General features: G+C 55.5%; 1 protein-coding gene and 2 long non-coding RNA genes across 3 annotated transcripts; all 3 read left to right on the top strand.

The window, feature by feature from the left end:
- The first annotated feature begins 11,040 nt into the window (after positions 1–11,040).
- On the top strand, positions 11,041–13,993 carry LOC135304031 (uncharacterized). Its single transcript, XR_010365468.1, has 2 exons — positions 11,041–11,203; positions 11,318–13,993. It is a non-coding gene; the product is annotated as an uncharacterized LOC135304031 (long non-coding RNA).
- Positions 13,994–23,532: 9,539 nt separating this feature from the next.
- On the top strand, positions 23,533–25,677 carry LOC135302286 (serine/threonine-protein kinase pim-1-like; the record flags this gene model as incomplete). The annotated part of the gene is made up of 5 exons (XM_064422673.1): positions 23,533–23,631; positions 23,745–23,795; positions 24,000–24,366; positions 24,988–25,164; positions 25,399–25,677. Coding segments are annotated over 5 exons (801 nt in total), but the record flags the coding sequence as incomplete, so codon positions are not given.
- A 111-nt stretch (positions 25,678–25,788) lies between these two features.
- Positions 25,789–26,970, top strand: LOC135302287 (uncharacterized). Its single transcript, XR_010363989.1, has 3 exons — positions 25,789–25,951; positions 26,272–26,431; positions 26,592–26,970. It is a non-coding gene; the product is annotated as an uncharacterized LOC135302287 (long non-coding RNA).
- The last annotated feature ends 391 nt before the right edge of the window (positions 26,971–27,361 follow it).

Below are 27,361 nucleotides of genomic sequence, written 5' to 3' on the forward strand. Positions count from 1 at the left end.
AGTGCCGGCAGGAACACCCGCCGCAGGCCCTGCCGATTCTGCCGCCTCCGCCACTCCCGGCACCGCTCCCTGCTGTTGCCCTCGGGTTGCCAGCAACGCTCCGGCAGTGGCGAAGGCTCTGCCAGCACCGCCCTCCCTGAACCGGGAAAATCTGCAGCGGCGATTCCTCATGCCTGTGTCCGCCGCACTGGCGACGGCTGCTGCTCTCTCCGAACACCACGCTGCAGGGGAAAAACCCCTGCAACCAGTGGATGCTGCAACCTCCACTCCATGATCTGCCCCTTCAGCGGCTGCTCTCTGACCCCCACTGCGTTCAAGCGGAGGTGCCGCTCCGCAGCTGTTTGTCCGTGCCTCCAGACTGACAACTCTGGCACTCAGTGCTTTTCTGGGAACAGCATTTTTCTCTGACCAGTACTTGCTTGGTCGGGGGGTTCCCTGATCTGTGGGGTGCCCACCGGGGCTCAGGGCGCCTCACCCCTCCGGCAGGAGGGGCCATTTCTGAGAAAGCTGCCAGCTCGTACTGGAGTTCCAGCACGTGTGCCACAGCAGAGCTCAGTGGTGGATTCACTTCATTCAAGGCACGATAGTCCACAGTCTATCTCCATTCTCTGTCAGACTTTTGTACAGGCCAGATGGGACTGTTGAAGGGTGAGTTGGTTTTGCTGACCACCCTTTGGCTCTCCGGTTCACGGATCATTTTGTGCATGGGGATCACAGCATCTCGATTGGTTCAATACTCCCGGCAGTGCACCATCGAGGTGGCAATTGGTACTTGTTGCTCTTCCACCTTCAGGAGTCCTTCTGCAGATGGGTTTTCTGATATCCAGGCAAGGTGTTCAACTGCTTAATGTTCTCAGCCTCTACAGCAGCTATTCCAAAAGCCCACCTGCGTCCCTTTGGGTCTTTGTGATAGCCCTTCCGGAGGAAGTCTATGCCCAGAATACACGGGGCCTCTGGGCCGGTCACAATAGGATGTTTCTGCCACTCCTTCCCAGTCAGGCTCACCTCATCTTCCAACAGGATCACCTGCTGTGATCCCCCCCGTCACCCCAGCAGTGGAAACGGGTTCTGCCCCCACATGGCCTGATGGGATTAGAGTACACCGTGCACCAGTGCTGACAAACGCCTCTTATTTCTATGGCTCTGGTGTGCTAGGGATCCACACAGCCCAAAAGCCTGCTGTGTTCTGAGTAATTTCTAAAGGGCAGATAATTATGGGACCAAACCTGAGATAAATGTTAGGGGAAAGAAAGAAAGAACACTTGGGGGGGTAAAATCTCAGGTTATCTGCCTTCCCACCACCTTGTCCCTTGCCCCAGCAGGGGAGCTTTGCCCTCCCTGTCCCCAGCCAGCCCAGCCTGGGCACCTCAGGGCTGTCCCCAGCCTCCTGCTGAGGCCCGGCCTCGAGGGCTTCTGCCGCAGGCCTGGCAGATGCTGTGGGGAAGCGCCAGAGCAGCCGGGTGCCAGGAACAAGGTGGCTGCCTGGCGGCTGCTTGTGGCCTCTGACACCCAATTCCTGAGAGCTTCCCAGTGCTCCAGCCCCTCAGGAGCCTTCTGTTGTTCTGCCAATTGACAGAGGCCATTTAAAGGACACCTCACGGGAAATCATGTTCTTATTTTACTGTGAATATTAAGGAACCACAGTGAAAGATGATACATTCAATAAAAATGTGCACTTGGTTTTAGTGAGAAGCAAAAACAAGCAAGGCAGTGCGCCTCAATCAGTACTGTAAGAGAGAAAGGAGAGTGATTTAGAAAGATGCATCATCAATTGCCTGAATTGTTTATCATCTTGTAGATCCTCAGTTGCTGGGGTGCCCTGTTTTGCACCAAGGACCTGGAGAACCATTCCCAGCAATTGGGAAAATCCTAGGTGGTCCATCCACCCATAAATGAGGTCTCCAAATTTGCTCTGAAAGTGGGTCAAGCTTTTATAGGCCAAAAAGAGCAAGTCCAAGTGACTTGATTATATTTTTAGCCCAGAAACACCTGGAGCTGATGGCACACTTCACAACCAGCAGGGGACACAGCTCGGCCAAAGGCCAGACCTCTGCTGTGAGGGTTTCCCCTAAACTGCCCTTCAAACAAACCTCCATTCATGTCTGTTGCGAAAATTTCTTAGAACGATGCATTTCTGCCACATAATTACACAGGGTTATGTGACAGTTTCTAAAGCAGCTGGTTTGGAGTCAAACAGCCAGAGTTAAGAGTCCTTGTCATCTATTTGTAGCTACATCACACTTAGGGGGATTTGAAGGAGTTTGGAATGAGTTAGAGACTGGACCTCTGAGTTTTTTAGATGATGCCATTTCTTTTTCTTATCTTTGACACAGACAGGAAGGGTGAGTTTGGATCACATCTCCACTGTATGGCCCACAAGGCCACAAGACTTCTTGTTACAAGACCTTTTAAGCTTTACTTGATCAATAAAACACTGCCAACAAGGATATGTATGTTTTGGACCCAATCCTTCAACATTTCGTCTTACGGATTCATGCTACATTGTAAGCTTCCTTAGCCAATCATGTTATGGCACACAAACCTACAGCACTGCATTCTCCACTTCTTGTTTACCTTTGTAAATACTTTTATTTTTTCTACATCTTAAAGTCTATAACTTTAAACTTTCCTCCACTGAGCTTCATGTGTCACTGCTATGAACTCTAAATCTACATTCTTGCTTCCAGCACCTAAATTTGGAAGCCTTTTCCAAGGTCTCAGATCAAATCCTCTGTTAAATTCTAAGCTTTGCTTACAAGACCAAAGGTCTGAGAATTCCCTACATTTTGGGTTCCAACAGCACCGATGCAGTGAGTTACAGAGTGCCCAGGACCTGTCTTGTAAGTCAACTCCGTCAGGAACAAGGCGGCTGCCAGGGGGCTGCTCATGGCCTCTGACACCCAATTGCTCAGGGCTTCCCAGTGCCCCAGCCCCTCAGACTCTCCCCCAGCCTGGCCAAGCTGCCCGGCAGCAGCGCCGCAGCCCCACAGGAGCTCCAGAGGAGCCCCAGCCAGAGGCACCTGGGAGCCCTCAGCAATGCAGCCAGCAGCACACGGCCAGGAGGACACGGATGGCGCTTCCTGCCTGCCACAGGCCTTGTGGCCATCTCCAGGCACCGCTCCAGCAGGGATCCCCGCAGCTCCGGCCCTGCCCACCCGCTCTGGCGGCAGCACAAAGGCTTCAGCAGAACCACCACAGGCCAAGGGGCTTCTGGCCATTGTCCCTGCAGCACTGCACGCCTGGGCAGCTGGCTGAGTGCAAGCACCATTTTCCCCCTTCAGGGACCCCTCAGCTTGCTCTGCTGCTGAGCACAAGCATCTTTTTCACCATTTCCTCTCTCTTGCCCTGCAGATCCTGGGCAGCAAAGAAAAGCTCCTGGGAGTCTGTGAATTATAACACATTCTATATTTAAAGAAATTCAAAAGAGGAAAAAAAAAAAAAAAAAGAAAAATCTTAAAAGATAAAGGAAAATTCCCACTGGCTAGGGTTGCCCCCACCAAGTGTGCCTTGCCCATCAGTTCTCCTCAGAGCTCCGACAATGCAGCCAGCCGAGCCCTGACAGACGAGGCCGACTCTTCCATACCCTGCGCAGCTGATCTTGCAGCCTCTGGAAGATGGAATAGTGCCCACGCTGAATTGCCCGGAGGACATGCAGTGTTTGGAGTGCCAGCTCTGACACGGCACTGATCATATCCTCCGTCAGGAGTTCAAGGGCTGCATGAGAGAGGAACAGAGCCACAGTCAGATCCCGGATCTGCACGGAGACGAGGAGAGCCCCCTGCCAGGGCCATCCCAGCCGGCTCTTGCCATGACCAGGAGGGAGCAGGGACCAAGGGCATCAGCCCAAAGCTGCTGGCCAGGAATGCCCCACATGGCCCTGAAACCTCTGTGTGTTCAGCCCACGGGAGCAGAGCCCTCCACAGCCGGGGCAGGGCTTGCAGGTCTCCATGCCAGTCCCTGCTGTCAGCCCGCTGCCCTCACTCACCGCTGCAGATCATCAGGAGCTCTCCTGGCTGCCCCCTGAGGTGCCGGCCGGCCATCCCTGTGAACACAGAGCCTGTCACGGCGGCAGCGGCACAGCTCCCTGCCAGCGGCGCTGCCAGCGCTGCGGCCACACGCCCTGCTGGCCCGGCAGGGCTCAGCCCGGGCCCTTGCCGCACGCTGCCGCCCAAGGGCACGGCTGCCAGAGGGCGGCAGCAGCGCCCGGGCCAGGCGGGGCTCCACGGCGCCGGGCCCGGATGGCGCTGCCGGGGCAGCGGGCGGGGCTGGGGCCGAGCTGCGGCGGGCCGGGGAGGGAGCCCGGCCTCGGGGCTCACCCATGAACCTGATGGCCGCCTCTCGCAGGGGCTCCTGGGGGCTCTCCAGGTAGCGCAGGGCCCGGCGCAGCTGCTCGGCTGCTCGGCTCGTGTCCTCCGCCAGCTGCAGAGAGCGGCAGCAGGGAAGGCTTGGCGCGGGCTCAGCCCCTGTGGCGGGCGCTCCCTGCGCCCAGCCCCGGCCTCCCCTGCCCGCACAGCCCTGAGGCACGGCCAGCAGCCGTTGGCGCCGGGCTCCGCAGGGGGCAGAGGGCCGGCTGCTGCCCGGGGAGCCGCGGGGCCGCCCCGCAGCCGCGCCGGTTCTTAAGGCTGTTCTTACCAACACCTCGGCAAACGCCAACAGCTTCTCTGCCTCCACCAGCTCTTTGAGATCCCTCCTCTTCAGGAACCCGGCCGCACAATGCAGCGTTTCCCAAGAAGCCTGGAGAGCAGCAGAGACCCAGAGATAGCCCCACAGCCCAGGGCACAGGACTCGCATCCCTGTGCCACAGCCTGGAGGAGGCTGCAGCTCGGGATGTGAGCAGGGCAGCCGGCAGCCCAGCCCCCTGCCAGGGGGACACCAGCAGCCCACGAGTCCTCACCTCGGCCACACGCTGATTCTCATCGTGGCAGTGGAAGAAGAGTGCAGGAAGGCTCTGGCACACCACTGACTTAAGAGGCTTTTTTCCCTCCTCTGCTAAATCCATCACCTTGAAGAAGAGGTCAAGGGAGAGCAGCTGCACATGGCTGTTGTCCTGAATGAAAGAAAAAAACTCAGCGCCATCTACTCCAGGCCCACCTGAAGAGTACAAAAATCCACAGTGCACAAAGTTTCAGGGCAGCACCCAGTGCCCGAGGCTGGGGATACAAAGCCTTACGTGGTCGAAGAGCAGCAGGAGAGCCTCAGCCAGCTTCGGGGCAGTGGTGCTGGATACCAGCATGTCTTTGCTCTTGAGCAAATTAGTGAACACAGAGAGCGTCATGCCGACCAGCTCTCCGTCTGCATCACCCAGCAGCTCCAGAAGGCTTGGAGACAGAGTGCCCATTCTCCTGGCCTGTGTGGAACACAAGGCTGTGCTGGGAAGCCATGGACGGCTGCAGCGCCAGCACCACCCTGACACTGCAACCCCACCCTGCTGCTGCAGGGCCCACAGGCCAAAGGCCTGCCCCAAAGCAGTGGGGCAGGTGAGGCAGGAGAGCTGGGAGCAGCTGCCTCAGCTGCTGAAGCCCTGCCAGCCCATGGGGCTGCTTTCCCCAGCGCAGCTTCAGCCGCTGCCCCTTCTCACCATCGAGGGATCCTTGCTGAGCACCACGAGGCCTCTGAGTGCCAGGCGATGCCTCTCCCTGCACTCATTCCTCAGGTGCCTTGACATGATCTCCAGGATGCTGTCAGCACATTCCCTCAAGTCCAGGCACTCGAGGACCTGAAAGGCACAGGGCAGTGACAGGGCACCCGGCCAGCAGCAGCCCAGAACCGCACAGGGCTGGGCCCAGGCAGCAGCACAGGGCACGGGCACCGTCCCAGGCAGCTGCGGCTACGAGAGGGCAGAGAGCTGGGAGGCAGCTCAGCCAGGCAGCGCTGGCCTTCAGGCTCACCTCCACAAGGAACGCCAGGCCGGGCAGATCCCAGTGTGGCTCCTCCCTGCTGAGCAGCCCAAGCAGGCGCAGAGCAATCCCAGAACACAAGGAGAGGGAGACACGGCGCATCTCTCTGGAAGGGGAAAAAAGACACCAAGAGCCTGAGGTGGGGGGACCAAACCTTGCCCAGGACTGACTCACAGAGGTCTGGTCTTTGCCCAGCATCCCTGGAGAGGATGTGAGCGCTATGGGAGGTGGCCCCTTCTGGGCACCCTCCTCTCCCAGCCTTTTCCAGTCTCCTTGGCCGTCCCTCGGTGACAAGGCCCTCTGGCCCATGACCACAGGGACTGTGTGGGGCACCCGGGCACAGGGCACAAATGCTGGGGGCAGTGTGGAGGAGAAGGGGGTCTCACCTGGCCAGCAGACCCACAGCATAGTGCTGGGTGTGAGCACACAGCAGCGTGTCCCAGCCACACTTACGCTCCATATCCATCACCTCCTGGTCACACTCCAGTCGGCAGAGCAGAGCCTTCATGGCCTGCACTGCAAACCTGTGTGCAGAGCAAAGCCCAGGTCACACTGGGAGCACTGGCACTGGCCACACGGGCAGGGGAAGGGCAGGAGGACTGGGACCTGCTGGGCTTGCTGGGAAGGCGGTGTTCCTCCTGGCACGCTCTCCAGAAGTTTTCAACTTCCTCTGGTGGCATCTGCTGCTGTGTGGTGATGACAACATGGAAGAGCAGAGCCACAAACAGGCGGGAGGAATGAAGGATCATGGCCTCATGGCATTTAGGCACAATGACCCAGATCACCAGAGTTGCCTGCAGAAGAAGCAGCCCAAGACAGCGCTCAGTGCCCTGGTGTCCATGGGGCAGGGCCCAAGGGCAGATGCAGGGGGAGCAGTGGGCCTAGTGCCCCCTGAGTCTGCCCCTAGACCAAGTTTCATCCCAGCGACTGAGGCAGGGAGAGGATGGAGAGCTGCTGGAGAGGCAACCGGGTGGCAAGCAAAGGCCAGTTCCAGAAACTCACAGCCAGGGAAAAAACGTCCTTGTTGTCCCCATCGGAGGTGCAGGTGCTGTGCACAGGCCAATCCTCCATCACACAGAGCAGTGTTGCCAGCACCTTCTCCATTGTTGGTTGTGATGAGCCTATGGCTCTCCACATCATTGCAGCAGCTCTGTGGGATCAGGGCTCTGTGTCAGGGGAATCTCAGTCACAGTACCATGCCCTGTGCAGCTGTGGGGGCACAGGTGACTGAGCCCCGGTGCCCTGAGGGGCAGGGAGGGAGCATTGGCAGCAGGCTGGGCAAAGAGAGGGGCCTGAGGGTCCTGGAGCTCTCTGCCTGTCTGGCAGAGCCCATTGGACAGGCTGTGATGGGCCACGGGCCCTAAAGGCTGGTGAGCCCTGAGCTCTCAAGGCACGTGGGCCCCGTACCTGTCACACGTTGGGGCACAGTGCAGGAGGGTCAGCGCCACGTCTGCAGGGTGTTCCTCAGCCAGTCTCACAATGTCACTGTGCAGCCTGGCATCCACAGTGACTTGGGACATGAGATTCTGGTGGATGTTCTTCACCATGGCTGGCACCTGGAGGAGGCATGGGGAAGACCTGAAGCGCTGTCTATGGGAGCAACTTCCCCAGTTTTCCCCCAAGAAGTGCCTCCTTTCCCGTCACAATCTACTGGCCTCAAAGGCTGAGGGGGCCCAGTGACCGAGGCTTGAGGGGACACACGGCCCTGGGAGGCCTCCAGTCCTGGCCCCAGGCTGCTTACCTGCTGCTGATAAGGAACAGCACTGTCCTGGAAAAAATCCACAGTGGAAGCACAAATCTCAGGGGGAGTGGGCATGGCTCCAGTATTTTTCAAGGCCTCAATCTCTTCATTGTCAGTGTTTTTTATGACTCCATCCTCAGTCACTGATGTGGGAAGAGCCTGTGGCCAGGTTTCAGTCCCTGAGGTGTCCAAGTCTTGCGAGAGCCCAGCTGAATCTGGGCTGACATCAGGCTCTGCTTGGAGCTGGGTCAGCCCCGAGTCAGGCTCAGCTGGGCCCTCAGCTGCTGTGGTGTTGGTCTTTCTACGCCGAATGTGCAGGAATTTTCGGAACATCTGCCAAAGAATAAAGGACAGGGAAGCCAGGAATGCTCCAAGTGTAGTGCTTGGCTGAGCAGGGACAGCAGGCCCAGCCCAGGTGGGCATGGCTGCAGGTACCTGCGCTGTTCTGCGGAAGTGGCCACGGCTGGATTGCTGCTCTTGTGTGCGCTCCACGGCTGCATCTGGCAAAGAGCGAGCACAGCCAGAGCTGAGGGGCTGCGGGAGAGGCCGGAGAACACAGCCCAGCCCTGCGCTCCCCAGGCAGGGACAGCCCCGGGATGCCCCAGGGGGATGGAGCACGGCCACTGCGGGGTGTCTGCCTGGGCCCTCTTCCGTCCTGTCCATGGGCATGGCCCCAGGGGATGGGATGGGATGGGATGGGATGGGATGGGATGGGATGGGATGGGATGGGATGGGATGGGATGGGATGGGATGGGATGGGACGGAATGGGGCCAGGCTGGCTGCAGGCTCCAGTCCTACGGCCCAGCTCTGCCACTCACCGTCCTGCAGTGTCTGGATCTGCTCTGGCTCTTCAAGTTGCTCTCCTGAAGCAGCTCCAGGACCTTTCTTATTTTTCCCCCGGAAGCATTTGAACAGGCTGAAAAATCTGCCTGCCATTCCACCTTCCAGCCTTGAAGGCACCTTCTAGAGAGATGCCTCAGGATATTGCCAAGTCAGCAATTTCAGTTGTGCCTTGAAGATTTCTGAGACAGAGAGGTCTCAGGGTAGCTGCAGGACAGCAAGTCCTGCACTCTAGTCTTGGGCACTCCTGCTACAATGACAGGAGATTCCTGGTAAATTACTCAGGTCAGCAAGTCCCACAGTCTGGCCTCGAGGTCAGCTGCAGGAACAACACCTCAGAACAGCTCCGGGTCAGGCAGGAACGAGTGCGCTGTGTGGGGGCTCCTCACAGCACCGCTCTGTCCCGTCCTGTCCCGTCGCCTGCTCCGAGCGCTGTGGAGTGTTCTTGTCACCACCAGCTCCAATGTCACCACGTGTCACAAAGGACACACTCCTCCATTCTGTGCCATGGTGACCGTGCTGCAGCGTGTCACAAAGGGCCCTTGCACACACTGCCACCTGCCCTGGGGCTGCCCCCAGCCCACCCAAAGTGGCCCCGGTTGGCAGGAATCCCTGGCCCCAAGTGTCTAAGGCAGCCCGACAGGATCTTTAGGAAGGGCTCAGCCCATCAGCAAACGCTGCCCTGCTCTGCGGGCTCAGGGCAGCAGAAGGAGCCTCCAGGGCTGCCGAGGCAGCCGCGCTGGCAAGGGCACGGGGCCTTCCACGGAAGCTGGCACGGCCTCCTTGGGACACGTCCCGGCTGCTGGCCATCCTAAAGCCGCGGCTGTGACAGGCACAGGGAACGTGTGGGCCAGGGCACCAATGCTGCTCTGAGCCCTGGGGCCCGGGCAGCGCTGCCATCAGCAGGTGTGGCAGAGTGCCCACCCAAGCAGAGCTGCCACCCCCCGAGCCCTGGCAGCACTGCTGCCCCTCTCCTGCCCCAGAGACCTGTGCCCCGGGGGGCTTGTGTGCCACAGGGAGCCAAAGCCCACGTGCACTGGGGGCTGTGCTCCTCCCTGCAGGGGCTGTTGGCAGGAGCACCTGGAGCACTGCTGCAACACCTGGTGTCTGTGAGAAGGCAGAGGCTGTTAGTCAGTCCGGAAATGATTTGCTCATGGAAGGGATTGGCAGTAGCACCACAACACCATCAGCTGCTGAATTTCCCTGGACAATTGGATTGTTCAGGGGCACTGTAGTGTTTCATTGTGATCTTCTGTCAGTTCTTCTGGGAAAAACACTAGCCCAGTCTGTGATGTTCAGTGCTCCATTTGCTGTGTGTCTGTCTATGTCTTAGCTGATGTAAAGCAAATATTTCCTCCAGATCCAAAGAGCTGTGCCTGAAAATTCACAGAGCTACATCCATTTCTGATTTTTTTAAAAAGTTTTCCAGAGCCCGCTGATAATTTTCAAGGTTTTCAGAGAACCACAGAATAATGAGGTTGGAAGACATGTCTAGGATCATCAAGTCCAACCTATGCCCCAACACCTCAATTAGACTATAGCACCAAATGCCATATTCCACCATTTTTAAAACACATCCAAAGATACTGATTCCACCACCTCCCTGGGAAGAACATTCCAGTACTTTATTATTCTTTTGGTTAACTTTTTTGTCCTAATATCGAACCTGTACCTTCCCTGACGTATCTTGAGACTGTGTCCTCTTGTTCTGTCAGTCGCTGCCCGGTGGAAGAGACTGACCCCCACCTGTCTACAACCTCCCTTCAGGAAGTTGTAGAGAGCAATAAGGTCACCTCTAAGCCTCCGTTTCTCCAGGCTAAACAACCCCAGTTCCTTCAAACATTCCTCATAGGGCTTGTGTTCCAAGCCCCTCACCAGCCTTGTTGCCCTCCTCTGGACGTGCTCAAGCATCTCAACATCCTTCCTAAACTGAGGGGCCCAGAACTGGACACAGTACTCAAGGTGCGGCCTCACCAGCGCCGAGTACAGGGCAAGAATGACCTCCCTGCTCCTGCTGGCCACACAATTCCTACTGCAGGCCGGGATGCCATTGGCCTTCTTGGCCACCAAGGCACATTGCTGGCTCATATTCAACCAGCTGTCAACCAGCACCCCCAGGTCCCTTTCTGCCTGAACACTGTCCAGCCACACTGTCGCCAGCTTGTAACATTGTAGGGGATTTTTGTGGCCAAAACGTAGAACTCGGCACTTAGACTTATTAAACTTCATGCTGCTGGACTCTGCCCATCCATCCAACTGATCCAAGTCTCTCTGCAGAGCCCTCCTTCCTTCCAGGAGATCAACACAAGCTCCCAGCTTAGTGTCAGCTGCAAATTTACTAATGAAGGACTCGATGCCCTCATCCATGTCGTCTATAAAAATATGAAATAGAACTGGTCCCAGCACAGAGCCCTGAGGGACAGCACTGGTGACTGGCCGCCAGCTGGATGCAGCACCGTTCACCATCACTCTCTGGCCCGGCCATGCAGCCAGTTCCTAACCCAGCCAAGAGTGCTCCTGTCCAAGCCGTGGGCTGCCAGCTTCTCCAGGAGTATGCTGTGGGAGACAGTATCAAAGGCCTTGCTGAAGTCTAAATAGACCACATGCACAGCCTTTCCTGCGTCCACCAGGCGGGTCAGCTGGTCACAGAAGGAGACCAGGCTGGTCACACATGGCCTACCCTTCGTAACCCCTGATGACTGGCTCTGATACCCTGGCCATGCTGTAAGTGCTGTGTGATAGCACTCAGTGTGAACTGTTCCATCTTACCTGGTACTGAGGTCAGGCTAACTGGCCTGTAATTGCCAGGATCCTCCTTACCACCTTTTTTGTAAACAGGTGTCACATTGGCCAGTTTCCAATCATCTGGAACCTCACCAGTGAGCCACGACTCCTGGTAAATGATGGAGAGCAGCTTGGCAACCTCATCTGCCAGCTCCCTCATCACCCTAGGGTGAATCCCATCTGGTCCCATTGATTTTTAAATATCCAAGTGTCCCAGCAGTTCTCTGACTGCCTCCTCTTGGATAATAAGAGGACCATTCTGATCCCTGGCACCACCTACCAACCCTTGAGGACAGTTGTCATGAGGATAAGCTGTCTTACCACTAAAGACTGAGGTGAAGAAAACATTAAGCACTTCCGCCTTTTCCGCATCTTTAGTAACTAGTTTGCCTGCTCCATCCAATAAGGAACCGAGGTTGGTTATACCCTTCCTTTTACCATTAATATATTTGTAAAAACTTTTTTTATTATTTTTAACAGAAGTTGCCAAGTTGAGTTCAAACTGAGCTTTGGCCTCCCTAATTTTTTTTCTACATGCCCTGGCAGCACCCTTAAATAATTCCTCAGAAATCACTCCCTCCTTAAAAAGATGATACATCTTTTTCTTATTTCTAAGTTCCTTCAAAACCTCATTACTCATCCAGACTGGACGTTTGCCTCGTCTACTCATCTTTTGGCACACAGGGACAGTCTGTTCTTGTGCCCTCAAGATCTCTGCTTTGAAGCACACCCATCTCTCCTGGACTCCTTTGTTTTTAAAGGCTGTTTCCCAAGGAATTCTCTGGACAAGTCTTTTAAATAGGCCAAAATCTGCCCTCCGGAAGTCCAGTGTAGAGATCTTATTGATATTCCTCCTTATTTCACCAATTATTGAGAATTCTATAGTTTCATGATCACTATGCCCCAAGCGGCCTACAACCTCCACATCACCTACCAGTCCATCTCTATTTGTAAACAATAGGTCTAACATAGCCCCTCCCCTGGTGGGTTTGCCCACCAGTTGTGACAAAAGTTATCCTCCACACATTCTAAAAACCTTCTAGATTGCTGGTTTTTTTGCTGTATTGAGTTCCCAGCAGATGTCTGGTAGGTTGAAGTCACCTACAAGAACAAGGGCTGATGATCCTGAGATTTTGTTCAGTTGTTTATAGAATAAGTTGTCCACCTCTTCATCCTGGTTGGGTGGACGATAGCAGACTCCCAGTAGGATGTCAGCCTTGTTGGCCTTCCTCTTAATTTTTACCCATAGGGACTCAACTTCATCATCATTAGTCTCAATACCTGTGACATCCAAAACCTCCCTAATATAAAGGGCCACCCCTCCACCTCTTCTCCCTTTTCTGTCTTTTCTGAAGAGCTTGTAGCCATCCAGTGCAGTGCTCCAACTATGTGAGTCATCCCACCACGTTTCTGTGATGACAACTACATCATAGTCCTGCTGATGCACCATGGCCTCCAGCTCTTCTTGTTTGTTACCCATGCTGCGTGCATTGGTATACATGCATCTCAGCTGGGCTGCTGATTTCTCCCCTAACACAGTCTTACCACCCCTGGGCCTGCTTCCAAACAGCCCAGCTGCATCCCCTTCCCCCTTCAAACCTAGTTTAAAGCCCTCTCAATAAGGTCTGCCAGTTCATGAGCTAAAAACCTCCTACCCTTAACAGAGAGATGTACCCCATCTGATTCCAATAGAGCAGGTGCCATAAAGGTTGCTCCATGATCAAAGAATCCAAAATTTTGCCGATAACACCAACCCTTGAGCCATTTGTTAATGATATGAGTTTTCCTATTCCTTTCATTATTTTTCTCTGCCACCAAAGGGACTGAGCAGAACACTACCTGTGCACCTGTCCTATCAACCACTTGACCCAGTGCCCTAAACTCCCTTTTAATCACCTTGACACTCCTCTTTTCAATCTCATCACTGCCAGCTTGGAGTATCAGCAGTGGGTAATAATCAGAGGACTGAATCAGCCTAGGAAGTTTCTCAGTGATGTTTCGTACCTGGGCCCCAGGGAGGCAGCAGACCTCCCTGTGGGATGGGTCAGGTCGACATACGGGGCCCTCTGTCCCCCTCAGAAGGGAATCACCCATCACGATTACCCTTCTTTTTTTCTTGACATTAGAGGTGGTAATCCTCTTTTTAGGCAAGTCATAATTGGGAGGCTCACTGGGTAGATGATTTTCCTCTAAATCATCTCTCTGGCTGTCTAGATCCAGTGCCTCATACCTATTCTGAAGTGGCACCTGGCTAGGGGATGGGGGGCAGGAGGGGTTTTTTGTTATTACCACCCCGAGCAGGGACCCATTTCCACTCTCCTTCATCTACCAGGTGCCCCTCTATTGCCTGAGAGTGAAAGACACATGAGCCCTCTGACTCCTGGTGGGCCTCCCTTAAAGATGTAAGGGCTGAACTCCACCAGTCTATTTCCTTTTCACTATCCCTGATACTCCTTAACCTTTCAACTTCTTCCCTAAGCTCAGCCACTAGCGAAAGGAGGTCATTCACTTGTTCACACCTCAGGCAGGCCTTCTCCATAACATCCCCTGAAGCCACTGATAAGCTCAAACACTCCGGGCAGGAATGGGTCTGTACGGACACATCCTTTTTGGAGGGCTCTACTTGGTCATATACACTTGTACCAACCACGGATTTTGACCGGGTTAAAACCATTGCTTAGGAGAAAGCCCAAGATCAATCAACCAATAAAACAATACTTCACCAAACTAGCTGGAACCTGCAGCCCTGCCTGCTTGCCCTGCCTGCGCGAACTGCTGTGACCCTGTTTGCCTGCTCCTGTTCACTGCACTCCGGGTCGCCGCGCTCCCCAGAGGTCTCTTACAATGGGTCACTCCGGAACAAGGAAGCTCCACCTCCTGCTCCTGAGTGGCTCACAAAGCAATTAAGGTCATTAAAGTCCTTGTGCTGTGTCTGTGCTGCTGAGCTGGGCTGGGCTCCTGCCACAGAGGCAGCTCCTGGTAAGCAAGAAGAGCTTCAAAAGCACATTTCTCTTGATGAGCAGCTCTTCTGCCAGCCCAGCAGGGCTGGGGCACTGCCTGCAGCCAGCCCGGGCACAGCCCAGAGGCACAGAGAGCTTCAATCAGTCAGAGCTGGGAAGGTGCTGAGAAGTGCCTGGGGCAGAATCACTGCCAGCCCTTGGCACAGGAACCTCTGGCTGCAGGAGAATGCAGCTGCAGCTCCTGGAGCCATCTCCTAAAGCTGGAACATCCCAATGCCTGCAGACTCTATGAGTACATTCTCTGATTGTCTCTTGTGCAGAGCAGCCAGGGGTGCCCAGGGCTGTCCTGCAGAGCAGGCTCCTGCAGCCCAGGGCGCTGTGCTGGGGCAGGGACTCTGCTGCCTGCCAGGGACAGCTCTCAGCTGGCCCTGGCAGCTGCTCCCAGCACTGGGGGACAAGATCTGGGGGGAAGGAGACAGCTGGTAAGGCTTGGAAGTGTTCTCCTTGTGTGGTGAGGATGCTGCATTGGTCAGGATTGCTCCCAGCATAACATTTAACTGCCGAACATCTACAAGTAGATTATACAGCTAACACAGCTAGTCAGGGGCTGGATAAAAGGGAAAATCCTGCTTTTTAAATCTACTGCTGTTGGTTGCCTGGATTGGAAATTCCATATAGATGTTAATCTCAGTTCAGGTGAAGAAAAATAAAAACAATTTTCTCAAATCTGAACAAACCAGGCAGTGACAGCAATCACCACAGTTCACTTTAAAGGCAGCATCAGTGTCGATTTTCCAGCCTGCTCAGGGTTGCTCTGATGTTGCCATCAGAGCCTGCAGAGCCAGAGCTGCCCCTGGGTGCAGCGGCAGCGGCTGGCCTCTGGGTCTCTGACTCTTCCGGCTAGCTGTGGCCAGCACCGCCGGCAGCACAGAGGGGGAAGGGCACCCTCCCGCTGGGAGACTTCCTGGGGAGAGTGCTTAAGGCAAAATGCCTTCAGAAGAGCGAGAATTCCCGGAGCTATTTGAAGAGGAGCTGGGCTGCGACCCACAGGAGAAAGACCGGACCGCGCCGACAGGGAGAACGGGAGGGTTTATTGAAAGTGCGTCGGGCGCGGACAAAAATGCATGCCCGGCAGGGCCTTATAAACAGAATACACTGACCAATCTAAATTTTTGAGAGGAGGGAATAACGCGTAACAAACATCTCGGATCTCCAGTGGGAATAAACTGAGGGTTGAACCCTGACCTCTGGTCCAATCACTCAGTGTCCAAGACAGAAGGTTCTGGATGGAAGGGCATGGACACTGAATAACAGACAGGCAGCCAGGGAGGGATTAGGAGAGATAACTCGTAGGGAAAGGGAGTGGAAAAAGTGCAACTGACGGGACAATCAAGAAAAGGGAGAGAGAGAGAGAGCCCGGGCAGAACCATAAACAGGAATGGGGGGTACAGGAATAAACCAACTTAAAACTAATGCACCCCTACACCTGGGCAGTGCCAGAGCTGGGAGGGGTCTGCCGGGCAGAGCTGAGCCCCCAGGGCTGGGCTGGGCTCTGGCAGCACTGGCAGGGCCCAGCCCTGGGCACAGGGACCAGCTGCTGGCAGGGACAGCTCCAGGCAGCAGAGCCCTGGGCAGGCAGTGGGGGGAAAGTGTCCCCAGCCCGTGCTGGGATATTTAAAATCCTCTCCTAATGCAACTATTCTATGATTAATTTTTATACAGATCCCCATGCCAAGGCACCACAAATGTCCAAAAGCAGCTCCATCAGCCACTTCCTGCTGCTGGCATTGGCAGACACGCGGCAGCTGCAGCTCCTGCACTTCTGCCTCTTGCTGGGCATCTCCCTGGCTGCCCTCCTGGGCAACGGCCTCATCATCAGCGCCGTAGCCTGCGGCCACCACCTGCACACGCCCATGTTCTTCTTCCTGCTCAACCTGGCCCTCAGCAACCTGGGCTCCATCTGCACCACTGTCCCCAAAGCCATGCACAATTCCCTCTGGGACACCAGGAACATCTCCTACACAGGATGTGCTGCACAGCTCTTTTCATTTCTGTTCTTCATCTCAGCAGAGTATTTCCTCCTGACCATCATGTGCTACGACCGCTACGTGTCCATCTGCAAACCCCTGCACTACAGAACCCTCCTGGGCAGCAGAGCTTGTGCCCATATGGCAGCAGCTGCCTGGGCCAGTGCCTTTCTCACTGCTCTGCTGCACACAGCCAATACATTTTCCCTGCCCCTGTGCCATGGCAATGCCCTAGGCCAGTTCTTCTGTGAAATCCCCCAGATCCTCAAACTCTCCTGTTCACACTCAAACCTCAAGGAACTTGGGCTCATTGCTATTAGTGCCTGTTTAGCACTTGGCTGTTTTATGTTCATTGTTTTTTCCTATGTGCAGATCTTCAGGGCTGTGCTGAGGATCCCCTCTGAGCAGGGTTGGCACAAAGCCTTTTCCACCTGCCTCCCTCACCTGGCTGTGGTCTCTCTGTTCTTCAGCACTGTCATGTTTGCTCACCTGAAGTCCCCCTCCATGTCCTCCCCATGCCTGGATCTGGCCCTGTCAGTTCTGTACTCGGTGGTGACTCCAGCCCTGAACCCCCTCATCTACAGCCTGAGGAACCAGGAGCTCAAGGCTGCAGTGTGGAGACTGATGACTGGATGCTTTCAGGGACATTAAACTGCTGGCCAGTGTCTGCAAATCACTTGTAATAAAAGTCATCTTTGATACTTCTTATTGGTATAGTTGTTGGGATTTTTTCCTTTGTTTTATATTTTTCACATTGACTACAAATAAATGTCATTGTCTGTGCCATTTCACATTTTGTTTCTCTCCATCTCCCCTGTGGCATTGACACAGACTGTGTCAATGACAGGCTGCATTCCTGGTGGCTATAAAGGAAATAAAAGATCTCCCAGCAGAGTTTTCTGCAGAGATGCCCTTTTGTTGCCTTCTCTGGAGCTGCAGCAGCAATGTCGGTGTGCAGAGCTGGGGCAGATCAGTGCTGGCACAGCAGCTGTACCCAGCAGCAGCAGCACTTGGTGTTGCCAGTGCTGCTGCCGTGGCCCTGCCCCGCTGCCCTGGTGGCCCTGGTGTTGCTGCAGGGCCTGAGTGCTCTCGGGGCCGGGCACAGTCCTGGGGGTGGCAGTGCCGGGGCTGCAGCAGGGACAGGCCATGGGCACTGCTGGGGCAGCGCTGACGCCTCAGGCCAGGCCCTGGGGGCTGCAGGCTCCTTGCCCAGGCTCTCTCAAGAACACGGCCAGCCCAATGCTCAGCACAGAAAAGCCCCAGGGTGAGCAGCCCCAGGCTGGCCGTGGGCAGGCTGGGGGCAAACAGCATGGCTGGGGCTCTGCAAGGGCCCTGGGGGAGACGGGAAGGAGCAGCAGAGCAGGGGCTGATCCATCCCCAGTGCGCTGCACAGCCCAGGGCAGCGTCCCAGGGCATCCTCATGGAGCTGCCAACAACATCCCCCCTCTGCAGCCCTGGTCTCTCCCCCAGCTCACACAGGTGCCGCATCCTTGCAGGCACAGCCACGGCAGCACTGGCTCAGGAGCCCCTGTTTGCATTGCACAGAGCAGGCAGGAGCAACCCCATGCTGTTGATGTGGGGACATGAACCTGAGGGAGCACAAATGCCATCAGCCCCTGGGGCCAGCAAAGGCTGGGGAACACCAGGGAAACCACTCAGCTTTGTCCTGGCCTCTGCAGTCAGCCAGAAAGTTTGTTCCCATCAGCTGGGAGTTTCCTGTGCCACTGCAGGCGCTGTTGCTCAGAGCCAGGGCAGCCTGGCAGCCACCCCCAAACGGCCCTCAGGATTTCCTTTGCTTCACTTTTTCTTCTTTACTCCTAGCAGTACAAATTTCTTCCTATTACCCATCCCTGTCCCCTCCTCTGCAAACAGCCCATCCCTGTTTGCCCTTTCCTCTCTGGCCCCACTCCCCATTTCAGTTCCTGACTTGGCACCATGGGTAGAATCACTGCCCTGCTCCTGCTGGCCACACCATTCCTGATCCAGGCCAGGAGCCATTGGCCTTCTTGGCCACCTGGGCACACTGCTGGCCCATGTGCAGCCTGCTGCCCATCAGTCCCTGCAGGTCCCTTTCTGCCTGGCTGCTCTCTAGCCATTCTGTCCCCAGCCTGTAGTGCTGCAGGGGTTGTTGTGGCCAAAGTGCAGGACCCGGCACTGGGACTTGTTAAACCTCACCTTGTTGGATTTGGGCCCTGGATCCAGCCTGTCCAGGGCCCTGTGCAGAGCCCTCCTCCCCTCCAGCAGATCCACAGTCACACCCAGATGGTGTCATCTGCAAATTTGCTGATGCTAGACTCAATTCCCTCACCCAGATCATCAGTGCAGATATTGAAATCCACCCTGGCTGGCTCTGATCCCTCGGCCATCCTGTGGGTGCCCTGTGATGGCTCTCAGGGTGATCTGTTCCATAACCTTGCCAGGCACCCAGGTCAGGCTGACAGGCCTGGAGTTTCCCAGATCCTCCTTCCAGCCCTTCTTGGGGATGGGCTCACACTGGCACCTCCACTCCTCTGGGACCTCCCTGCTGAGCCAGGACTGATGGTAAATGATGGAGAGCAGCTTGGGGAGCTCATCCACCAGCTCCCTCATCCCCCTGGGATGGATCCCATCTATTCCCAGAGACACCTGTGAGCACCTGAGTGGCTCAGCAGGTCCCCAGCTGCTTCCTCCTGGATTCCAGGGGCTGCTCCCTGTGCCCATCTACCAGCTCAGGAGAACACTTGTCCTGAGGATGGCCTGTCTTATTGTTGAAAACTGAGGCAAAGAAGGGGTGAAGTACCTCTGCCCATTCTTCATCTTTGGTAACCATATCCCTCACAATAAGAAATGCAGGTTATCCTTACCCCTCCTTTTGCCATTAATGTGCTTATAAATACATAATAATTATCCTTCACAGAAGTATCCAAGTTAAGTCCTAATTGATCTTTCACCTCTCTAATTTTTTCTATCTGCACAACCTAACAACATCCTTAAACATTTCTTGATTTACCTACCCCTATGTCCAAAGGTGCTGCACCCTCTTTTTAACCCCTAAATTCCTGCAAAAGCTCCATGCCCAGCCAGGCCAGTCATTTCCCCCTCTGGGTCATCTTTCTGCACAAAGGGACAGCCTACTCTTGCTCCATCAAGGTTTCTTTGCTGAAGTGTGTCCATCCTTCCTGGAACCCTGTGTTTTTAAGGGCTGTTTCCCTTAAAAGAATCAGTTCCTGATTTGGTACTCCCCAAATCTGCCTCCTCAATAGGCCAAAGTCTGCCCTTAAAAGTCCAGTGTAGAAGATTTATTGATGCCCCTCCTTCTTTCATGGAATATTTTAAAACTTAATAATTTCATGGTCTTCATGGTCACTGTACCCCAAACAGCCTCTGACCAGCACTTCTCTCACCAGCCCTTCTCTGTTTGTGAGCAGCAGGAGACAGAGCTTTCCTTGGGAGTGGGAATTGCAGGAAACCTCCCCAAAGTGCAGCTTGGAAGGTTCAGCCTGGAGCTGAGGAGAAAGCAAAGTCCCTGCCAGGGTAGAATTGTGGTGCTCGAGGTGTGGCAGCGTGAGGCTGGGCCATGGCCGGCTCTGTGTGCCAGGAGCCGGCAGCGCTGGGTGCAGGGAGCCCAGGGAGGGCACAGAAACGCTGGCTGAGAAATGCTGGGGCACAGCGAGAGGGGCGAGTGCAGCCGGCCAGGGCACAGGAGCAGCACGCACAGGGGGCACAGCCTGCAGGACAGATGGCCGAGGGCTGGGCAGGGCTGGCAGGGCCACAGGCACCCAGGCCTTTGTGCCCTGGGCTCGGGCAGCGCCTCTGGAGGCCCCACAGCAGGAACTTTCCTGGCAGGGGCTGCACTTTGGCTCTCCCTCAGCCTCCCTGGCCAGGCTGGCAGGGGCTGCAGGTTTATGGCATTTGTCCTTGCTGCCCCTCACATCCCCCTGCCCCACAGAGAGCCCCGAGCCACCCGTGAGGGACAGGCCCTGCTGGCCCAGGCTGGGCTCAGGGCTTGGCCTTTCTGCTTCCCCCAGCCAGCCCAGGCCTTGCTCAGCATTGCAGTTCCCTGCCCAGAGCCTTGGGCTCCCCACACTCCTGGCCTCAAGGATCTGCTCTCAGCAGTCCCTGGGAGCCTTTGGCACTCCCTGCCCTCACTGGGGCCCAGCCATGCTCCAAGGCACTTGGAGTTTTGCTGCTGACTCCTTGAGCAGCTTCTTCATCCTTCCCTCAGTGCCTGAGGCTCGTGGACCCAGCCCCAAATCCACTGTGGGGCTGATTAAAACACAGAAAGCCCTCAGGAGCTCTTTGTCTCCCTTCAATTGTCTTCATGTCTCCAGGGCTTGTGCAGTGATTGGAGTCAGTTTGGAGTTCTGTTAAGGAGGAAGATGTCAATGTGCACCAAACACATGATGTTTGGATTTAATCATATGGGTGGTTTTCTATTTTTCAGTTCAGAAAAGAGGTGATAGAAGCATTCCCGAAGTGATCTTGATGCTGAATGTCTCCTTAGGAGGTCTGGGCACGGAGAAGAACAAGCCCCTTTTGGGCTGACCCTGTTTGTACAGCCTGCTGCTCACCCCAGCCTCACCATGTCTGACATGGCCCACCTGGGACTGACATCCTAAAGCATGCAAAAATGTTGCTGTAATTTATTATTTTATTTTATTCTGTATCAAATTTTTTTGTGTTATTATTTAACTACGTATATATTTATTATATTCATTTCTATTTATAATAACAACATCGTTTTTTCTTACCTAGTTTTTATGTTGTGAAATACAAAGCTATGTTTTGTGTCAGGTACATACAGGCAACCTGTGTACCTGTGATTGGGATATGTGTGGAAACTGATCATGGGACAGTTACAAAGACAATTCTAATAAATAACTGAGGAAGTAAAGCATGGAAGAAGGCCTTTGAACCTATCCTTTGTTCGCAATTAACCTTTATAACTCTTCAGTTGATTTAGGAGCATTCGAATTAAAGCTTTAAGGATGTTGCTGCTTGACAGGAACTTTCTGCTTCTAGCTAAAATGAGTTTTGCAATAATAACCTTTTGAAGTATCATTTTAGAATATTGCTTGTAATAAGTATCTTTGGAACTGTAGCTTTAGAATATATCAAAAGAAAACATGCTTATCTCAACACCTTAACAAAACAGTGAAAAGCAGCTTGAGAAAGGAAGATGAACATCAACTCTATCAAGGACTGATAGTTTCAACAAAGGGAAGCTGGACATCACTGTTATGAGATTTACAGTCCTTGCAATTAAAAGGTGGACCCACATCTGGAATCTGGACCTCACCAGCTGGGAGACTTCTTTCTTCTTTCGGAAGCTGGACCCCACCATACGGGGATACTCTTTTCTGGGATACATCCTGAGAAAAACTAAATCACAATAGTGTATAGAATTGTGACATAAAAATTGGGAACAGAAACTGCTGAGAAAGCTTATGAGTACCCCTATAAATATCTGTAAGCTCCAACTATCGGCGTGCAGTTGGAGGGAAAATTTTCCCCACTGTACCCAGCGCTGTTTTGCTCATACTTTACCATATTAATTAATAAATTGATTGCTGCTTGAATATTGGCCTCGTCAAGCTTCTCATTTATAACATTTCACATCCTTTTCTCTTGGATGCAGTTGGCAAACTTTCTCATGCTGGCTGCTCAAGGGCAGTGTGCTTCTGCTATCAGGCACGTTCACAGAGTGTTTGCAAGCATGCTTCTAAATCCACAGAATGTCCATTGTTTTGCCTGCAGGGCTGTGCACATAGGCCACAGTGTCTGCCCAAAATGCTCTCTAACAGGGAAGTCTTTTCCTGAACTAGTAGGGGGAGGGGCTGCTTGAACTTGCTTTCTAGACGGACCTCTTTTGGAGGTTTCCTCCCAAAATTTGCCCTAAACCAGCACAATCCGTTAAAATGAAAACTTCACCAGTAGCACAATTCCACAGCCCACCAGCAAAAAAAAAGGATGTGTAAAGTTCTCCAAACATTTGTCCTGCTTTGCTGCAAAAGTCGTGCTGCACACACAGTGCAGTGTGGAAAGCCAGGAGAAGCTGCAGCTGGTGGCAAATCTTGGGACACAAGCTTCACCTTGTTCTCCATGAAAGGTTCTTGAGAAGAGCAGACAGGAGAAGATTCCTGGAAAACTGAAACAGCTTTCCAGAAGTGAAATGAAAGTGAGAGAAACATTCCAAGAAGTTTTCCTCCATTTATTTCTAGTCTGCCCTTTCCCATGTTGCACTACTTCTCTATCCCATTCATTCCAAATGCACCTCACCTCTAAGATCGGTGACTTATCATGTTTTAGACACTCTAAAATACCATGAGACACACAACAGTTTTCCTTCCCCTGTTTTTACTGGAAAGCAACACTGCAGATGTAAGTGCAGTGCTTGGGTCAGGCAGGAATCCTACACCAAGGGAATGTGCCCCGACAGTGCTTGACCCGCAGCAAGGACAATGCACAGCAGCGATTGAGGGGATTCCTCTGCCAGCGTGCAGGAGTCAGGGCTCTGCACCTGGGCTCGACACTGCCAAGTTCCCGTGTTTGGACAGACTAAGGGGCTGTCCTGGGGCGCGCGGGGCTCGCCCGTGGGGCTCGTGGGGCTCGAGCAGGGAACGGACATGCGGACAAACGGCCCCGGGGCTTCAGTTGCAGCGGCGGCAGCAGCAGCGGCGGCAGCAAAAGCAGCGCAAGCAGAGAATCTAAAACACTCTTTTTCTTTCTCTTTTTCTCTCTTTCTCGCCCTTTCCCGCTGACGAGCACCCTTCCCTCCGCGTCGATTTCCCGGCGTCCCTCTCCTCTCCTCTCCTCTCCCCGCCTCCCTCTCCCCGTGCCGGGCCGGGCCATGCCCCCGGCCCGCCCCCGGCCCCGGGCGGGGCTGCCCCGTGCCCGCCCCCGGCCGTCCCGCCGCCGCCTGGCCTCAGCCCGGCTCTGGCCGTGCTGGCGCTGGCGCTGCTGGGCGGGCGTCAATGCCTGGGGCTGGGGCGGCATTGCCGGCTTTTGGCTCCGCCTGGCCCGAGCCCGGCCCCGGCCCCGACGCAGGGTCCAGTCCCGGCCCCGACCCCGAGCCCGGCCCCGGCCCCAGCCCCGGCTCCTCCCGGGGCCCGCGGAGGACACAGGCGGCGCAGCCGCTCCCGCCGCCTCCGCTGCGGCTTCCCCGGCCCGAGCTCCGCCGCTCGGCAGCGCAGCCGCCGGGGCGGGTGGGGATGCCCGGCCCGGGGCGGGCGAGGGGCGCTCGGGGGCCGTTGCTGGCCCCGGGACGAGCGCTGACAGCCGCGTCCCGCCCGCAGGGAAGGCGCAGGAGGCCCTGCAGGAGCGCTACCGCCTGGGTTCCCTGCTGGGGCGCGGCGGATTCGGCAGCGTCTGCTCGGCGACGCGGCTCTCGGACGGCACCCCGGTGAGCGGCGGGGCCGGCGGCGGGCGGAGAGGGAAGAGGGAGACAAGGACGAGAATGTCGGAGCGCAGTTGGAAGGAAGTTGAGCTGAGCCCGCTGCTCTCCCTTGCTCGCAGGTGGCCATCAAACGCGTGCCGCGGGATCGCATCCGGCACTGGAGCGAGCTGGTGAGTGAGCGGGGCCAGCGGCAGAAGCCGGGCCGTGCCGGGCGGCGAGGAGCCGGGGCCCGGCATGGTGGAAGCTGCCGGGAGCCCTGTGGGGAGAGCGGGCGTGGGCTGAGCAGGGCATGCAGAGCATCCCGGGCTGGCTGAGGAGTCCCAGAGCCCTGGCACAGCCTCAGCTCCACTGACGGCATCGCGCTCCTCCCGCAGCCCGACGGCACCAGCGCGCCCCTGGAGATCGTGCTGCTGGCCAAGGTGTCCTGTGGGTGTGCTGGTGTCATTCAGCTGCTGGAGTGGCTTGAGCTCCCCGACAGCTTCTTGCTGGTGATGGAGCGTCCAGAGCGGTGCCAGGAGCTCTCGGGTTTCCTGGCGGAGCGGAGGTTCCTGCCGGAGGAGGAGGCGCGGGGGCTGTTCCGCCAGGTGCTGGAGGCCGTGCGGCACTGCACCAGCTGCGGGGTCCTGCACAGGGACATCAAGCCTGAGAACATCCTGCTCAACCTGGCCAGCGGGCAGCTGAAACTGATTGACTTTGGCTGTGGCGCCTTCCTCCAAGACACAGCCTACACCCAGTTTGCAGGTGAGCCCTCGCAGGGAATGCTCCTGGGCATCTCATGGCCCAGCCTGGGTGTAGCACCGGGGCTTCCCCCTACTGCAGCTGGGATGGGATTAATGCTGGAGCCAAGTTGATTTGGTTGGGGTGTGAGGGGGGCTAGCTCCCAGCCCTGCTGACAGCCTTCAGTACCCACTGTGGCCTGGGCTGGGGCTGGAGCTGCTGGTGCAGCCAGCCCGACAAAAACCCCCATGGGGGTAATGGAGAGGGGGGGTCTTAACCCATGCCCTGGATGGTTTGGTGTGCAGGGGAGGAGGGGCTTGGACTGCTCCACTCCCCTTGTTTGCCTTGGCTTATTAACATTTTTTGGGGGCCCACGCAGGCAGAGAGGAGAATGGGTTTTCTCCACCAGTGGGTGGGTTTTTCCTTTGTGTGTCATGGTTGGGCTTTCCCAGGGTTTCTGCTGCCCTCTTCCAGCACCAGTGGCTTCTTTTCCAGCCCCGAGTTTGTACACAAGTCCCAGGTGATGGTGAGAAGGCAGCGGTCACCCCGTGTGCTGCTGGAGCAGCCCCCACATGCCCGGGGATGCTGGGGCCAGGCTCTGGGAGCAGCAGCATCCCCCTGAAGAGCTCTGTCTGTGTTCCACAGGAACCCTGGCCTACAGCCCTCCAGAGTGGACCCAGCACCAAAGCTACCATGGCGAGGCAGCGACGATCTGGTCCCTGGGCCTCCTGCTGTACCAGCTGGTCGTGGGGAAGCACCCGTTCAGGAGGGGCCAGGAGATCATCTGGGGGCGCATCTTGTTCCCAGCACGGCTCTCTCAAGGTGGATCCTCATCTCTGGGCACAGGGGGAATACCAATGCTGGGAGACAGCAGCGGGCTGATGGGCATCCTGCTCTGGCAGCTGCTGAGGAGGTGGCACATGTCCTGCTCTCCTCCAAACAGAGAATCCGTGGGGAAGTTTAGGCCCAGCTCTGGGCACACCCAGTATGGCCTGGGCACAGGAACAGGGGGGCAACTTCTCCAACTGACTGGTGATTTCTGGTTTGTCTCCCCAGAGTGCCAAGATGTCATTAAGAGGTGTTTGTCCATGCAGCCCTCGGACAGGCCATCATTAGAAGAGCTTTTCTGCCATCCTTGGGTGCAGGGTGCTCCTCGGCCCTAGAAGATGGAGAGATCCATGTGCACAGTTGGATCCAGGGGCCTGGCAGGTACCAGCTCCACACATCTCTTGGCACTCAGTGGCAAAGCAAACCAGACTGGTTTTGTCCTGCCTGTAGCTCTGAGCAGGGGTCAGCAGAAGGGAACAAGCAGCTCTTGGGCGGGAGCTGAGCTGGAGATCTGGTGTGGCAAGCACTGGTGGCCACCATCCCCCTGGTTTGTTTGTCTGGTTCATGGATGGCTGGGGCCCTGGGCAGAGCCCTGACAGCCTGGTCTGTTCCCAGGGAAGGAGAAGGAGCTCCTGGAGAAGCTGTACCAGGTGGGGCTGCTGCTGGAGACAGCAAGGACAACCTCAAGGATGACAGTCTCTTCCTTGGCCTGGCCAGCTGAAGAAGATGGACTTGGATTCTGGCACCTTCTCTAAAGACACACTCCACACCCAATTTGCAGGTGAGTTCCACAGCCAGGGGGATGCTCCCAGATCTGGGCATGGCACAGCCTGGCTGGGCACCAAAGGTTCCCCCTTTGCTGGGGGGGATGCAACGAATTCTTCATTCAGCTCCCCAGCTGCTTTCTGGCTCTGGGCAGCTGCTGAGGGCTAGATGTGCCGTGGCTGGCTGAAGGCTGGGCACATGTCCTGCCCTGCTCCCAAAGACAGCATTGATGGGCAGCTCTGGGCACAGCCAGCATGGCCTGAGCACCACGGGCAGCTGGGACAAGGGGACAGGAACCTTCAGCTGACGGGCAGTTTCTGGTTTCTCTCCTTGCAGCCGGGCTCTGCGGGTGCTGAGGCTGCTCTGGGCTCTGCCAGGGCTCTGCTGGGCTCAGCCCTGGGCACAGCTGGGCTGGCTCTGCCCTCACATTGCTCTGACAGCTTTGCATCAGACAAGCCCGTTCCGAGCACAGCGCCTGAGCTTTCTGCTTTGGCAGGTGAGTGAGACTCTCCTGCAGGCCCAGAGATTGCAGCTGGGGACACACATCCAATTGGCAAGAACCCAAACTCTCCACAGTCCCAGCTGAACGCCTGGATCTCCAAAGGATGTTTCATCTGTCACACTCTTCATTCCTTTTTGGCTTTTTCTTCCTCTAGAGGTGCCACAAGTGGGCCAAAGCTGGCGAGTGGGCCGTGTCCCTGAGGCAGTGCAGTCTGGAGCTGATGGATGGAGAATTGCCTTTCTGCACTCCCAAACCAGAGGAAAAATCTGTAAGTGGGACTTTGTGTCTTTAAGAAACCCCTGACAGTTTCAAAGGGAATGTGCAGCTCATTCACAGGGTGAGAAGGAAGGGCATCTTCTGAAGGGTTTGGGGTTTGACAGAGGTTATATTCCCAGTGCTGCTTGGAGCTGGAAGGGCACAAAGCAATTTCCCATTGCTTCAACCACAATTTAAAATAACAATGTTGGAAACAAAGCCCAAAAACTTTTTAAAAAGGCTGCTGAGGTCAGTAAGATGGATCCATGCCATCAGCACATTCACAAAGTAATGTATGAAAAAAAGAACTGAGTTTTCTTCTTCAAAAGATCATTTGCCTCTTAATACAAAGTCACAAAAGTTTTTTCACTGCACACTTGGGTTTTGTTTTTATCTTTATCATTTTACCAATTTTTTTTTTCCTTATAACAGAAAACGTGCTGTAAAAAAAGAGTGTCCTTTGCTCCTGGTTCCCATGCAGAGCAGCTCCCTTCCTGCTGGCTGAGCTGCTCAGGCAGAGCCCGGCAGCTCCTGGCCATGCAGGGCTGTGGCTTTTCCCCACTGCTGGGCACAGACTGATGGAGCAGCACTGCTGAACATGGGCACACCCAGAGGGACCAAGAGCAGCTGCCTTTGCCCACCTGAGGCTCCAAGACCCAAACTCTGAGC

This window comes from Passer domesticus, chromosome 6 (genome assembly GCF_036417665.1).
Source record: "Passer domesticus isolate bPasDom1 chromosome 6, bPasDom1.hap1, whole genome shotgun sequence".
Classification (NCBI taxonomy): domain Eukaryota; kingdom Metazoa; phylum Chordata; class Aves; order Passeriformes; family Passeridae; genus Passer; species Passer domesticus.